At 36.2% G+C, this 17,770-nt stretch overlaps 1 protein-coding gene across 1 annotated transcript; it reads right to left on the bottom strand.

Annotated features, from left to right (window-relative positions):
- Positions 1–10,647: 10,647 nt before the first annotated feature.
- On the bottom strand, positions 10,648–17,527 carry LOC141651597 (uncharacterized). Its single transcript, XM_074459301.1, has 9 exons — positions 17,399–17,527; positions 17,204–17,311; positions 16,977–17,069; positions 14,280–15,110; positions 11,713–12,097; positions 11,547–11,606; positions 11,189–11,431; positions 10,793–10,981; positions 10,648–10,682 (listed from the first exon to the last, which is right to left on the bottom strand). Exons 1-9 carry the CDS (start codon positions 17,525–17,527, stop codon positions 10,648–10,650), a joined length of 2,073 nt encoding a protein of 690 aa, XP_074315402.1.
- Between the last annotated feature and the right edge of the window lie 243 nt (positions 17,528–17,770).

Here is a 17,770-nt window from a genome sequence, read left to right on the forward strand (position 1 = left end):
TAAAAATTCAAAAAATTTCGAGCCCAAAAATTAAATCAATATTTATTTGCAAAATAACCATTATTTACCAATTTTATCAAATAAAAATCAATAAACTATCTAAATTAATCACATTAACTTAAAGTAACTACTTATCTCATAAATAGAACATGCATGTGGTTATTTCTAAATAAATATGCATAAAATGAACATGCAACCCAATTTAATTAACTCTTAATTAATTTTAATGCATTTTTATTCAATTTTATGCCATTTTAAGTTATAAAAAATGGAAAAATATAACAAAAATCAAATTTTCGTCCCATATCATCCTAAGACTAGATTATTTACATACAAGACCATATTATGTGATAAAACTAATTTTAGTAACATAATATCAATTTTATTATTTTATCGCATAAATTACTAAAATCGTCTTAAGACAACATGCATGTATATAACAATACTCTGATACGACTTGTTAGTTATTTAGACCAAATTAATACTCATCTTATGATATCAAAATTACAAATTAATTTTAGGTGGTCTAAATCTACATGCATGCAAAGCAAAATATAAAAGAGATGGTATTAAACCATCTTAAGACAAAAATTCTTTACATTGTTATAAGGCAAAATGGGCACAACTCAAGGACTCCTTCCTTGATGTTGTTCTTGTGCTAATGCAATAAGGATGATCCTCCAACACCTTAATTACCAAAGCAGGTAATCTCCTAAAGTGGCACCCAAGATAAACTCAAAATACTACTAAAATACTAACTAGGTAAATGTAGTAGTAACCTTGTTTATTTGTATATTTGATGTACTAATTAATATTATTACCTTGATAATATTATTAATTTACTTTTATATGTGTTTATTGTAAAAGGATGAACAAAATAAGAAGAAAAATATGGTCTATTGATGGTGTATATGAACCATCCACAACAAGCACACAAAGACCAATTTTTCTTCAAATTTCCAACCTTAGAAATGATGGAAGGACTTAGGTATATATAGGCATGCAAATGTATACAATTCACATACAAATACTAGTGGGAAATGCCTACCTTTTTCCACTCACAATGAGTGTATTAGTAGTGTATAAAAATCAGTCCAGATGGTCCCCTCCGAGTCCATTTCGATTTTCGGTATTTGCCCCACAAATGCTTATAAATCTTATATTTAATTATCTGACATAATTAAATATTAACTTGATTATTTAACACTTAAATAATATAAATTAACTACCAATGACTACTTAACTATTAAATAATCATAAGACCATTTTATCAACATACAATGTGTAAATATTATCCCAATTAGCTAATTTTACAACCTCTTGTAAAATATAAATAGCTAATTAATTTCACCTCAAAACATATACACATATCGCATAAAATTAATTAATTAACAATTAATTAATAAATTCTAAAGTATTAATTTATTACTTAAATATCACATAATTAAATAATAAATCTTCTCTGCCCGAGTTCGTAACCCGTCATCAAATAATACTTTTACGTGACTAATTAAAAGTCAAATAATACAAGGAATTAATTATCTCGTATCTCATACAAACAATTAATTCATTCTATTTGGGCGTCATCCTATAGGTGTGACCTAAAGGGATCAGCTGATCACCGCCGTCACACGACAGTAATGTCAAACTCTAGTCAACCAATCATTACCGATTAACGATGACCAGCTGACAAATAAAAAGATAAATCCTTGATATTCCTTTTACGAGATTTAATATGTAAACGCACTTATTGTGGAGGACACTACTCCAACAATTAAGAGTCGAATTGCTTCTAGCCTTGCCACTGGAGCAAATGTCTAGTTCCAATAATTGAGCGATTTTTAGGTCTTGGCACTAAATGCAGACTTTATTACGCTCAAATTGTTGAAGTTCTTCTTGCATTGCTATAACCCAGTCAGATTCTGCAAGAGCTTCTTTAATATTGGAAGGTTCATGGTAGATAGGAAGGAGTAGAATGAACAAAAGTTGTTCAACATCTTTGGAGTTTGAACTCCTTGGTTCAAACTTCCAAGTATACTTTCCATAGGGTGTGATCCCCTGTATCTCCACTTTTTGGAATTTTCAGGTACATCATTGTGTGAACTTGGTTCTCCTTCTTCAAATGAGTTAGAATTAGTTCCCCCTGAATCCAACCCTTGGGTTTTAGTGGATTCAGTTACAACTAATTCCAATTTTTCTTTTTGAGAAGAATCAATAGTATCATCAACTATTGTTTCAGTTCTCTTATTTTTCTCATTTGAAGGATTCCCCAATTCATCATTTGTACCTTCGATTTCTTTTTCTTCTTCTTCTTCTAACTCTGGAGGATCATCTCTAGAAAGATGGAAGTCAGGTTCATTCATATCTTCTTCCTCATCCTGTTCAGCCTTATTAAACATATTATTCTCATCAAAAATAACATGTACACTTTCTTCTATGCATAGAGTTCTTTTGTTGAAAACTTTGTATGCCTTGCTATGATTAGAGTAACCGACAAATATCGCTTCATCGCTTCTAGGATCAAATTTAGTTAAACGATTTTTGCCATTATTATGGACATAACATTTGCTCCCAAAGCAGCGAAGATGTGATATATTTGGCTTACGTCCTCTGAGTAATTCATAAGGAGTTTTCTTAATGATTGGTCTAATCATAGCACGGTTGTGTACATAACATGGAGTACTAACAGCTTCTGCCCAAAAGCTTCTAGGCAAACCACTATATAATAACATGGTTCGTGTCATATCTTCCAGTGTTCTATTCATACGTTCAACAACATCATTTTGTTGTGGGGTTCGTGGTGCAGAAAAATTGTGTTCTACCCCATTCTCCCTACAATATTCAATAAATACTTTGTTATCAAATTCAGTGCCATGATCCATACGAATAGAGCCCAGATTGTGTTTATATTTGTTTTGAGCAAGCTTCATTAGTACAACAAATTCATCAAAAGTCTCATCTTTAGAGCTTAAAAAGATAGGCCAAACGTACCTCGAGTAATCATCTACCAAAACAAATATGTACCTTGATCCGCCTCTACTTCTTACTTTCATTGGTCCACATAGATCCATGTGCACCAGTTCCAAAGGATTGTTTGTGCTAATCACTCTTTTAGGCTTAAAAGATGATCTTACATGTTTACAACGAGCACAAGAGTCACATAAGCTTTCTTGATCGAACTTGATTGTGGGTAATCCCTCTACCAAGTCCCATCTTTTGAGTTTGTTTAAAATGGTTGAACTTATGTGTGCAAACCTCTTATGCCACAAACATGGATCATCTAAAGTTGCTTTCATACATATAAAAGAGTTAGTAGGAATAGCATTTAAATCAATCATGTATATGTTTCACTTTCTTTGTCCTTCAAGGATAACATTACTAGTTCCCTCAATTATGATTCGACAACCATATGAGTGAAAGACGACTTTGTTGCCTTTATCACATAATTGTGAGATACTTAGTAAGTTATGTTTTAGACCCTCTACAAGGTATACTTCACTAATTGCATGAGAAGGAGAAATATCTATTTTGTCAATTCCTACTACTTTACCTTTCTTATTGTCTCCAAAGGTAACCTTGCCGCCATTAAAAGGTTTGAGTGAAAGAAATAGATTTTTGTCTCCAGTCATATGTCTTGAGCATCCGCTGTCAAGATACCACTGATTGTTTTCTTTCACCACGATCTGCAAAATAATTTAAAGGCAATTTTTAGGTACCCAAGCTAAGTTGGGTCCTTTGATGTTAGTTTCTCTATAAACTAAGTCTCTCCGAACCCAAATTTGTCTAACGATCCTTTTCTTTTGAGGTGTTGTATGATAAGATCTAGAGTTCTTAACATTATTCATTTGAGTTTTAGATGTTTCATTTGTGTTTTGTTTAGGGACATTCTTTTTTCTTTGAAAATCAAAATATCATAAAACCATGGAAACTCATTATTTCGTTCATCATTATCGTTTGGTTCATCAACGGTAGAGTAATCGTCTTCAACTACTACTTCACATGCTTTGTAGGTTTCAACATTTTTTCGAATATCGTGTGCATGTTTTACATAATTAACCTTTATATGACCTTTATCACCACAGTAAGTACAAATTAAGTACTCAGGTAAATCAACGTACTTTCGTTTTCTAAAATCTCGATCTGAGGGAGAAGCCTTGCATTTAGAATGATCCCTGCGACCATAGCATAAATGCCCTAATCCCATTTTCATGTTGTTATCGGATTGTTCTGTTAAGAAGTTTAATACCTTTGTACTTCCTTCCCATTTATCGTGAACCTTACGTGCATGAAGAAGTAGTTCTCTTAGAGATTGAATTTCTTCATTGCATTTTGTATGATCAATCTTAATTTCCGTAGAGGAACTACCTTCACGGAGATTATTTAATTGCTTATTTAATTTAACAATTTTCTCTTCATATTGTTTTGAGATATTTGCTTGATTAATCTCCTTTTCATTTAGTTGCTTATTAAGAAAATCAATTTCCTTTTTATGATCTGAGATTGTACCATTCTTGGCTGAAATCTCGGTTTTTTGAAGTTCATTAAGTTTCTTCAATTCCATGTTAGCTATAACCTTGGCTTGAAGTTGCTTAATGTTGAGTTTCTGCTCTTTGGTTATCGCTTTATTAGCTATAACCTTAGCTTCAAGAGCCTTCTTCTCATTTGCCATTGAATTCAAAGCTTCAGTATCATCAACTGTAGCTTTAGATTTCAATTTCTTGGCTTTTGCTTTAAGCAATTGATTTTCTTTATCAATGTCCATTATTTGCTCTTTTAAATCTTTTAACTCAAGACTTTGCTCATGACATTGATCCAACGATTGTTAAAAATACTTAACTAAAGCGCTTTTGGACAATTTCTTAACTTGTTTCTTAAGTTCAAGATAACTTACCTCATCTTCATCTTCATCAGATTCGGATTCTCCCATGAATCAGAATTCTAAACTTGAATCATTATCAATATCTAGACTTATATTGCTTAAGCAAAGATTTGCGACTTCTTCATCTTCGGATTCCTCATCGTCCTCTGTATCTAGATCTCCCCAGCATGAAGCCATCATGACTTGATTGAATTCTTTCTTTGTTTTGTCTCTCTGGGTTTTGTCTTTTATTTTCTTCCATGTGGGGCAATCTTTGATCATGTGATCAGAATCACCACACTTGAATCAACCTCTATTTGCAAAAGAATTTTTCGAATCAGAGGACTTTTTGTTAAAAGACTTATTGTTGTTGAGCGTTTTATTTTGTTTAAAAGTGAAAAATTTCTTTCTAAAACGTTTGGCAAACAACACAGTTTCATCCTCTAGATCGGACTCATTTTTTTCACTTGCGAGCGTCATACTCTTTCGAGTGCTCGTTTCTGCTTCATCAGCATTTAAAGTGAGTTCATGAGCCATTAGGGCTCCAATGAGTTCTTGATATGAGAGGTTAGTGAGATCACGACATTCCTCCATAACAGTGACCTTGGGACGCCATTTTTTTGTCAAGCTCCTAAGAACTTTTCTAGCTATGTCTTCAGTCGGAAAAGTGCGACCTAGATTTTTTAGTTCATTTATGATACTTAAAAATCGTGTTGACATGCTATCAAGTGTCTCATTAGGCTCCATAGAAAATAGTTCGTATTTTTGTATCAAAAGATCAATACGATTTTTCTGAACAATGGACGTTCCTTCATAGGCCAATTCCAATCCATCCCATATCTCCTTGGCAGTCGTACAAGAAGAAAAGCGATCGAATTCAGTTGAAGTCATACCATTTTGTAGTAGACTTATCGCTTTTGAATTTTTTTCTGCCTTCTTGTAGGTAGCCTCGATATAGTCTTCTTCCTTTTTCTCATAGGAAGGACCTTCAGTTGTTCCTACCAAAATTTTGATAGGACCATTCTGAACAATTCTCCAACATTCCCAATCAATACCTTTAATGTAGTGTGTCATCATGTTTTTCCATAAACCATAATTCTTCCCATCAAAGACGGGACATTTGAGGTATTTGGAATCCATTTCACACGTATATAACAGCGGAAAAATAAAGTAATGAAAAAGTAGATCAACCCCTAGCTATTAGGCTATCAAGAGCACGAGGCTCTGATACCAATTGTAGAGTCTATATAAAGATATACTCAAGAGGGGGGGGGTGAATTTAGTATATAGAACTCTTGCCCACTTTTTCGATTTATTGATAGTTTATTAATTACTCGGTGTTTATTAATTAAACTCGGCTAATTAATTTATCGTATGTGTGATAATGAAACAATAAATGCGTAAATAAAGGAGACACACGAAATTTTGAAGTGGTTCAGTTTCACAAGTCGAAACCTACGTCCACTATTCTCGATTAATAACTTTAGTACCTTCCTACGGATTACAAAAATATCAATCTAACTCGTACAACTAACTATAGTTGTAACTCGATTTAAGTATCATTAAATACTCGATATCTATCTTACGTTAATAAGAAAGTACTACTAGATTCTACTAGTGTTCACGTTAATGAACAAGTATGAATACAACGAGTACTATTATCCTATTAATGAGATGAACGAGAATGATTGACAAATAAGAGGCACACGTTTTTGCTTTAGACACAATTAGGGTTTTGAAAATAATTGCAAATTTGAAGAAATTAAATTCGATTTATGCTTTAGAGTTTTTGCAAAGGTTTTTTTCAAATAAGTGTCTTACCTTTTCTAATGAAATACTTTGGTATTTATAGGAGTAGAAAAACCTAAAACTAGGTTAAAGATTCGAAACCCTAGCCGCCCCCTTAGGTCCGAAAATCCTTGAAGTGGGCTAGGTCAAATCTTTTATTTTTATCTACAAAATACCTTTTATTTAAAAACCCTAATTACTACTAGGATATTTTCGACTAGAAGGTGATATGACCATAATCCATTTCACTCTAATTGAACCCCTAATAATAATTAGTTTTAATGTATAAAACTAAGATAATATGATTAGAAACCCTAGATTACATAACAACCCATAAGTTGTATGATAAATCAGTAGGATTAACATAATCTATATTACTAATTTCATCTAGAAAAGATATAGTATAAATATCACTTTAATTTTCGAAATAATAAGTGAATCTAAAGCTTAGATTGTGCTCTCTTATAAGTCGTTCATGGTTATAGGTAAAATGGCTATAACCATACTTTCTCAAAAACCATTTTGTCCATACCATTTATAGAATGAAATCCTATATCCCTAATCTTCATGAGATCTTCAAATATAGGTTCCTTTCTTCATCTTGATCTAGAAACTCTTCATCTTGAGCTCCCATCAAATAATATATTGTTTTGCTTGATTTAGTCTTCTATGGTTATAGGCAAAACAACCATAACCAAACTTGATTACTAAGCTCCAATTTCGTTATGAGAATTCCATCATATGCTATAACCACAATCGTGCTTTCCAGGTGATTGTTACCTAAGATATGCACCACTCAACAAACAATTACAAGAACAAGTGTATAACATATTACAAATCATAATACTTGTCATTATCAAAACTTTATAAATATGATCCAACAAATTCCCCCTTTTTGATGATGGCAAGTCTCCTATGATTTGTTACTAAGGTCAAGTTCCCCCTCAACATACTACTACCAAAGTTATAGTAAGTCGATCACAAGAACAAACTATTTATATTTAAAGTTATAGCATGGAACCCCTTTAGAGATTAAAGATCTTGACAAGGAGCAAGCTTAGGCAATAATTCAAGTCATACGATTTCTTTCCCCTCTTGACATCATCGAAAAGACAAGAACAAGACGTAAAACACCTAGAATAATATAAGTTGAGGAAAGAAATAGTCATGCAAATACGAATTAATAAAAAGAGAATAGTTAATCTAAGCACACAAAATAAAATTATCCAAGAACAAACCATATGGGCCGAATATAGAAAAGCCACATGGGCCGAATAGACAAAAGCCAAAATGGGCTGAATGGTGTGTTATTCAAAATAAAGTACAAAGCCTAGAAAAATAAGGGAAAGGGATATGGGCTTATGGGTGTTGGACTTGGGTAGGATCAACATAACCGGGTCTAGTCCGATACTCGAGAGAATCAAGACGATCAAGGCATGAGCGCACATTATTTGCTTGAGCCACCAAACAAATGTCGAAGTTAGTAATTTTCAATGTCAAAGCCCGAGTAACTTCATAAATTTGTCCCATCTCTTCTCGCATCTCACGACCGACTTGCAACAAAGCTCCTCCTTGAGTTGCAAAATCCGCAACCGTGTTTGATTGTCGATCCGCAGCTTTGAGAGTCACGGCCAATTTTGCCTCAAAGGCCATAAGTCGAGCTATCAATTCCTCATTACTAACACCCGAGCAAGACGATCCCACACCTTTTCCCGTTGCCATACCCGAGACCAAGCTCTCAACCAACTTTGATTGAGCCTCTATCTTCTCATTAACCGACACCATAAAAGCATCGGACTTTTTCTCCATGGCCTCTAAACCCTCCGATTTATCCTCCGAGTTACCCTTGGTTTGAAATACCAATTCTGAACCACAAGCTGAAATTTTCATCAATTTGAAATGAGTGTCACTCATCTCATCCTTAGCACTCACACCATAACTTGTAGGACTAACCATTCCCTTATGTTCCAAAAGCCGAGACACCCACATACCATACGGCAAGTCTATAGTGGTATAGACCTTGTCCTCGGTTACTAGCATCGCGGTTTGTATGATTCGGTGAAAGACTAACAAGGGAAGGCTAAATTTCTTTCCCTCCATACAATTATAAACCACAACCATCTCATAAGTCGATAACTTGTCTCGACTACCACGGCGAGGCACAATCGTATTCCATAAAAAATTGAGAAAGAACTTTATTTTGGTCGATGAATTGCCCGCAAATAAACGACTACCGCCCTTAGCATCAACCTCAAAATAATTCTTAACAATCTCCTTCTCACCCTTGGTCAAGGTACCCCATTCTGCACTCGGGTTAATTTCGGCCCCATCATCAGGAACCGAAAACAGAGCACAAAAATCATCAATGGAGATCTTAGCTTTGGTCCCACTCACAACACCACATAAACACCCATCCTTAATCGACACAGTGGCATAAAACTGAATCACTTCAATAGGATAAACAGGACCCGAAAACTCACTAATCGTAACCCACCCTTGAAAATTCAAGAAAGTATCAAAGAACTTTAAAGCTTCATACTTACCATACCACTTCTTGGGATACGAACACCCGGCATGAATATCGTAACCGGACACATGATGAACCAGTTCCCGTTCCTCTTTGGTAAGACGAAGACGATCAAGACCCGTAACAGTAGCCTTCGGCATAGAGTGCCGAAACAGAGTCCTCTTAGCACCGTCACGAGCGATTGTCTCTTGAATTTCCTCCACATCATCCTCCTCAACATTTGCTTTATTTTTACCCTTACTTAATCGTCTTTTCTTGCTCTCGACCTCCGGCGGACTCCGATTATGATTGGGATTGTTTTGTTTCGGGTTGGCAGAGGGAGATGGGTGAGGGGATTATGCATTGGAAGTGTTGCATGTAGGTTTGGATGAATGTGTCTTGGTGTTTGATCAAGTTGTGGGTCTCATGATTGATGATGGTGATGACCAAAAAGAGGGAGATGAAGGTTGAGTGTTTGGGTATTTGGGAAAAGTGATGGTGATGTGAGAGGAGGGAGTTGAGTTCTTTTATAAGGTTTGATTAATAAGAGTTTTGGTAGGTTAAGATGTTTGAGGTGTCGTGTTAAATCGGCTATTTCCCCTTTTTTTTTGAAAGAAAATATGGTAAAAGGAATCTAAATTTAGGTAAAAATATGATAAGGCAAATCTTTTGATTAAGATAGATATTGTGAGATTTACCAAGTCACAAAATAAAAATATTTGGCTAAAGGAATATGCTTGAATTTTTTTTTTGGCCAAAATTAAACAGAAGAATATTGTGACGATATTTTATGGTTTGCATATGGATAGAAATATATTATACACAAAGATAGAAAATTCACGTAATATAATAAGATATTTAACATAAATACCTTTGCAACAAAATATACGGACACAGTCATACAATCTTGTCTATTTCTAGTCAGTCATTTGAGATAATAAAATAGTTATGACAAATTTAATTGCCACCAATTAAACCAATTTCCAATCGTAAAATCTCAAAACGTTTTCTAGCTAAAGCCTTTGTCAAAATATCCGCCCATCGATTTTCTGTACTACAAAATTCTAGTTTTATGTTGCCCTTTTCAACATGGTCGCGTAGAAAATGGTGTCTAATATCAATATGTTTGGTACGAGAGTGTTGTGCGGGGTTTTTAGATATAATAATAGCACTCGTATTATCACATAAAATAGGAATACATCCTACATCTATACCATAATCACATAATTGTTGCTTAAGCAATAATAATTGAGAACATACTAGCCCGGCAGCAATATATTCAGCTTCAGCAGTAGATAAGGCAACTGAATTTTGTTTCTTTGAACCCCATGTTATAATACAAGGTCCAACAAATTTAGCGAATCCTGACGTACTTTTCCAATCTAGAGAACATCCTGCATAATCTGCGTCTGAATATCCAATTAAATTGAAATTGCATTCAAGTGGATACCATAAATACAGATTTTGTGTACCAATTAAATATCTTAAAATTCTTTTAACTGCAACCATATGCGATTCTTTGGGACATGACTGAAATCGTGCACACACACATACACTAAACATTATATCCGGGCGACTTGCAGTTAAATAGAGAAGTGAGCCAATCATACCTCGGTAAGTGATTTCATCCACACACTTACCATCTTTATCCAAGGTTAGTTTCTTATCAGTAACCATTGGAGTATCCATGGGATTGGCATCTTGCATTCCAAATTTCTTGATTAATTCTTTGATGTATTTTTGTTGATGTATCATGATACCTTCATCAGTTTGTTGAATCTGAAGTCCTATAAAGAACTTTAATTCACCCATCATGCTCATCTCAAATTCTGATGTCATCAAATTTGAAAAATACTTACAAAGTTTGTTGTTAGTTGAACCAAAAATGATATCATCAACATAGATTTGAACAACTAATAAATCAGAACCTTCTTACTTTAGAAACAAAGTTTTATCGATTGACCCCCTTTTAAAATCACTTTGAAGCAAAAAATTGGATAGTCTATCGTACCAAGCCCTTGGGGCTTGTTTCAAACCATATAAAGCTTTGTCAAGCTTGTATACATGATTTTGAAACTTGTGATCTAGAAAGCCAGGAGGTTGCTCTACAAAAACCTCTTCATTTAAATAACCGTTAAGAAATGCAGTCTTAACGTCGATTTGAAATAACTTCATCTTCTTATGTGCTGCAAAGGCAATTAAGAGACGAATTGCTTCTAGCCTTGCCACTGGAGCAAATGTCTCATCATAGTCGTTGGTTGTAACCTTGCACCACCAATCTAGCTTTATTTCGAACTATGACTCTTGTATCATCCAATTTGTTTCTAAAAACCCATCGGGTTCCAATAATTGAGCGATTTTTAGGTCTTGGCACTAAATGCCAGACTTTATTACGTTCAAATTGTTGAAGTTCTTCTTGCATTGCTATAACCCAGTCAGATTCTGCAAGAGCTTCTTTAATATTGGAAGGTTCAATGGTAGATAGGAAGGAGTAGAATGAACAAAAGTTGTTCAACTTCTTTCGAGTTTGGAACTCCTTGGTTCAAACTTCCAAGTATACTTTCCATAGGGTGTGATCCCATGTATCTCCACTTTTTGGAATTTTCAGGTACATCATTGTGTGAACTTGGTTCTCCTTCTTGAAATGAGTTAGAATTGGTTCCCCCTGAATCCAACCCTTGGGTTTTAGTGGATTCAGTTACAACTATGGGATCTATATTTGTGGTTATAGCTTCATTAGTTATAACCGTAGATTCCAATTTTTCTTTTTGAGAAGAATCAATAGTATCATCAACTATTGTTTCAGTTCTCTTATTTTTCTCATTTGAAGGATTCCCCAATTCATCATTTGTACCTTCGATTTCTTTTTCTTCTTCTTCTTCTAACTCTGGAGGATCATCTCTAGAGAGATGGAAGTCAGGTTCATTCATATCTTCTTCCTCATCCTGTTCAGCCTTATTAAACATATTATTCTCATCAAAAATAACATGTACGCTTTCTTCTATGCATAGAGTTCTTTTGTTGAAAACTTTGTATGCCTTGCTATGATTAGAGTAAACGACAAATATCGCTTCATCGTTTCTAGGATCAAATTTAGTTAAATGATTTTTGCCATTATTATGGACATAACATTTGCTCCCAAAGCAGCGAAGATGTGATATATTTGGCTTACGTCCTCTGAGTAATTCATAAGGAGTTTTCTTAATGATTGGTCTAATCATAGCACGGTTGTGTACATAACATGCAGTATGATGCGTGTCATTTATATGATATTTTACACCCTATTTTACACGCCTTTCAGAGCTCAAATATGTAGTTTATGCTATTATTTTCCCTATTTCCGTCTACTTTCGTGTTTTTGTATAATATTGCAGAAATGTGAAGAATCCAGCGGAAATCGAGCTGAATCCGTCCCTAAGTACTTAGCATTGCATTTGACGTGGAGTAAATACTCGGGAAGAGAACTTGGTGCGCATTTCAAGGCCTGAAAGATATTTTTGCGAGAGTTTTAGAAGCGGATTACCAGCTACAGTGGTCTATAGACTGACCTACATGGTCTATAGACTGTCAGAATACTTCTCGACATTGCAGCCTTATTCAGATGGCTATATCTCGAGTTCTAAATCTGATAATCGAGTGATTCCAATTGGAGGTAAAAGCTTATCCTCTTAGCTTTCCAACGCCGCGTAGAACGCCTGATTTGACCAAGTAACGAAGAAATGGCAGCAGTTTTAAGATCGGTGCGCGCTGCAGGAATTATCAGAAGCTCCTGTACAGCGCATCTCAGTCGATCGACCGGTCCCAGTGGTCGATCGACCACACCACGTGCTGACGGAAATCAGAAGACGAGAAAGCCCAATGTAATTAGGTTTTAGGAATAAAAGTTACGTAAGACTATCTATATAACGTAAGCCTATGTTTCAGAATAGGCATGAGATCATTAGGATCTAGTTCCTATCATACATATCTTTAGTTTAGATTTCTCAATAAAGTTCGTACCTTACTTTCGGATTCATCGCTTGTTCCTTTGCTTTGGTAATTCTAGTCCTTTAATTTCAGTATTGTTTTATTCGTTTCGTTAGTATTAGTTCTTGCTAGATAGAATCCCAAGCCTTAGTTACAGTTTTATGCGAATTCATTCATTCAATTATTTCAATTATGCAATCCATCATGCTTATTATCAAATTAGTTCTTGTTATTTGTATAAGTATGTCTAGCTAAACACCCTGTGCTAAGATGTAGGGGATATATGGCGTAGATGGCATTAGAATAGGTGACCCCGAATTAGGGCATGGTCGATCGACTGGCTTAACTGGTCGATCGACTATGTCGTGTGGTCGGTCGACTGAGGTAGTTGGTCGATCGACCAGACCCGTGTTTGATTAGCATTCGTTTGATTTGTTAAGTGCAATATTTAACAATGAGACCGAGAGGAGACTTGTTAGATGCTTAGTTTTGACCTACCCGTAGATCGAGAGATAGGGAAGGGCATTAATTAATGAATTAAGACGACTAAATTGCTAAGATCGAAAGATAAGTAATTTAGGCTTTAGGAATCACTTTTCAGGGCGAGAGCTAGTATTAGTGAGACCTAGGGACTAGTAGCATAGGCCAAAAGGAGCTACTAGTTAACTTGGACCGAGAGGACATGTTTTACCCATCCTACACGACTGTATTTCGGACTTACCTAGGATTATGTGCCATCACAGCTATAGTGAACCGACCGTCTTAGCTCCTTTTTATCATTTGCTTACTCCTGTTTTTATTACTTGCCTTTTATTTTTGCTTTTAGACTTAGATATACTTCAAATCAAACCCCCCAGAAATTCCATAGACTGAAATGAAACAACTTAACTCCCTACCTCCCTGCGGATCGACCCTTACTACCGCTTGCTAGTTGTAGTTTGGAAAATTATAAATATTATTTTTGATACTCACATCGACAGGTATCACAGTACTAACAGCTTCTGCCCAAAACCTTCTAGGCAAACCACTACATAATAACATGGTTCGTGCCATATCTTCCCGTGTTCTATTCATACGTTCAACAACACCATTTTGTTGTGGGGTTCGTGGTGCAGAAAAATTGTGTTCTACCCCATTCTCCCTACAATATTCAATAAATACTTTGTTATCAAATTCAGTGCCAGGATCCGTACGAATAGAGCCCAGATTGTGTTTATATTTGTTTTGAGCAAGCTTCATTAGTACAACAAATTCATCAAAAGTCTCATCTTTAGAGCTTAAGAAGATAGGCCAAACGTACCTCGAGTAATCATCTACCAAGACAAATACGTACCTTGATCCGCCTCTACTTCTTACTTTCATTGGTCCACATAGATCCATGTGCACCAATTCCAAAAGATTGTTTGTGCTAATCACTCTTTTAGGCTTAAACGATGATCTTACATGTTTACAACGAGCACAAGAGTCACATAAGCTTTCTTGATCGAACTTGATTGTGGGTAATCCCTCTACCAAGTCCCATCTTTTGAGTTTGTTTAAAATGGTTGAACTTATGTGTGCAAACCTCTTATGCCACAAACATGGATCATCTAAAGTTGCTTTCATACATGTAAAAGAGTTAGTAGAAATAGCATTTAAATCAATCATGTATACGTTTCTCTTTCTTTGTCCTTCAAGGATAACATTATTAGTTCCCTCAATTATGAATCGACAACCATATGAGTGAAAGACGACTTTGTTGCCTTTATCACATAATTGTGAGATACTTAGTAAATTATGTTTTAGACCCTCTACAAGGTATACTTCACTAATTGCATGAGAAGGAGAAATACCTATTTTGCCAATTCCTACTACTTTACCTTTATTATTGTCTCCAAAGGTAACCTTGCCGCCATTAAAAGGTTTGAGTGAAAGAAATAGATTTTTGTCTCCAGTCATATATCTTGAGCATCCGCTGTCAAGATACCACTGATTGTTTTCTTTCACCACGATCTGCAAAATAATTTAAAGGCAATTTTTAGGTACCCAAACTAAGTTGGGTCCTTTGATGTTAGTTTCTCTATAAACTAAGTCTCTCCGAACCCAAATTTGTCTAACGATCCTTTTCTTTTGAGGTGTTCTATGATAAGATCTAGAGTTCTTAACATTATTCGTTTGAGTTTTAGATGTTTCATTTGTGTTTTGTTTAGGGACATTCTTTTTGCTTTGAAAATCAAAACTCATATCATAAAACCATTGAAACTCATTATTTCGTTCTTCATTATCGTTTGGTTCATCAGCTCTGTGCCTCGCTGCATAGGAGATAGTAGGGTCCTCCCTATTTATAAATCGATATACGAATTCAAACATACGGACACCTTTTCAGGTCACAAGACGGTGTACCTCAGCCTTGGTCAATCCAAGCAAGTTCCTGAATTTATTTTTATATCCTTGAGAGGTAGGGGGTATAGCCGGAACACTTTCTGCATCCCATCCTCTAACCGCAGCAATTTCTTCAGGAAAAGGACAAATTTCGCCTCCCGGAAAGGCAAATACATGAAAATTCGGGTCCCAATATTCAAGACAAGCATCCAAGAAGGGCCTAACTACCTTCACTAGCTTCAAACTTATGATGGATCCTACGTTGAAAGCACCCATGTCGTGCTTCTCCACATTTGTAAATTCATTCGTCCACTCCTTAATGCGATTTTCAAAGGCATCCATGTTTTGTTGGAAAATTTTGAGAAGATATAGGAGGTTTTATGTAAAAGACGGAATCAAGGAAGAGAGAATTGTGCGAATAGAAGCTCAACCGAGGTCTCTATTTATACTATTCGTTGTTTCCTAATTTCAGCTGAGGACGGACTAACTGGAGAAAAGACGCAGCAGTTGCTGCGCCTCTTCGAAGGATCACAGCTCATGTTGCGCCTCTTCCCCAGGCTATTTTCCTCGTTTGACAGCCACGGGATCTTTCCTAATCTGTTTTATGTAAAGTTTCATATTCCTATAGGGATTTATTTTGTTAATTCCGAATAATTACCAATTTTATGTTTCCTAATCTTTTACGGGTTCGCTTTTCGAGATAAAATTGACATTTTCGCCAAATACGCACACTTACTTATTTTCTCTTTTTCTTTTCTTTTTTTTTCAAGGTATCATTTTACTCCCTCTTTTCAACTTGTTTATGATATAGTTAGACATTTCTTTTAAATTCTTTTTTAGGGGGTAACCCTCTCTACCGTTCGGTCGCGTCATTTTTGTCCATTTTTGGGCACTTTTTTCATTTTTGTCCATTTTCGGGCACTTTTTGTTTTCATTTTTGTCCATTTTCGGGCACCTTTTTGCTTTTCTTTTCACGCTAATTTAGGCCATTTATCTACATGAATTCCTTTTGCTATATGTTTTGCTTGTGATTTCCTATGTGAATTTCGGCAGCATGACGGCGTAAACCGTCACATGCCAAACCTGTTTTTTAAAGCTAACCTGCGCAGATACAGCAAACACCCAGCAGCAAAGGCACGCAGGCCGTCGTATATATAACCAAAATATATACAACCAAAAAGCAAAATGTACATCAAGTACGGGCTCCTGCCCAAAATGACGTCCAAAAAATGTACAAATGTACAACAAACAATAGTCAGCAAACTAATCCTGACGACCTCTCAGCTCAGCCACTGTTGCCTCAAGGGCAGCGATCTCAGCATCTCTGGCCTCGAGCTCCCTCAGCAAGTGGGCCGTCTCCTCCTGGGACTGCGCCAGCTCACGCTCCAAGTCGCGCTCCCTCTACACAGGAAAATAAAGGGATATTTTACCTTACTTTACTTCGCTTCACAAAATTGGAAATGATAAAGTAAAAGAAAGGGTACGAAAGGTTCATACATATCGCCCCGAGCTACCTCTAAGAGCCTCGATGGTTGTAGCTCGCAGCCGGTTGGCCATCCTCCACAGCTCCACGTGCCTAAACAGTGCCACCTTCATCCAAAAACAGAAAAGGTTCAAGCAAATGTATTCCTATGTAATAAAGCAGAAAATACAAAAGACAGCCAAAGCTGGGGGCTTACCCTCCTCAAGATGTGCTGCCACTCGTCCAAGCCAGTGTCAGTCACCGCCTCGCTGAAATCCTGGATATCTGATATCACCGTCATGCATGCCAAGTCAGTGTACTGTAACGTCTCTGGAAAAGCTGGGGGCCCGACGCCCGCCACCTCGATCTCCTGTAAAACCCAAGTGATTCATTATTTTGGTGATCATTCATCATCTATCAGGTTTATCAAAGACAAGTAAACAGTAGACATGCTTACCATGATCGGCCAGTACGCCAGCCTCCGGCGAACAAACTCAACGTACCCCTCACCAGGAAGGAGTAGGGCGTCACCACTCGCGCCAGCCAAGTCAGCTGTCCTTTCAGCCTCTGAAGGCTCCCTAAACATCATCCGTGGAGGATCGATGGGGACCGTAAAAGCGTCACAAGAGCACTGTCGAGCCAAATGCTCACCCAAGTACCACACAGGCCCCCTGGGCGTCGTCAACAGCAACCGGCTCGAACTCCGAGGACGGCGAACCTCAGCCACAAAGGCTGGAGCCCTAGAGTAGCTCTAAATGAAGAGGTCATTCCTATGATCGTCTCTAAATGAAGAAAAGATAAGTGAAGATCAAAGACACTTACGCTGTCT

The sequence above is a fragment of the Silene latifolia genome, chromosome 4 (genome assembly GCF_048544455.1).
Source record: "Silene latifolia isolate original U9 population chromosome 4, ASM4854445v1, whole genome shotgun sequence".
In the NCBI taxonomy this organism is placed as follows: domain Eukaryota; kingdom Viridiplantae; phylum Streptophyta; class Magnoliopsida; order Caryophyllales; family Caryophyllaceae; genus Silene; species Silene latifolia.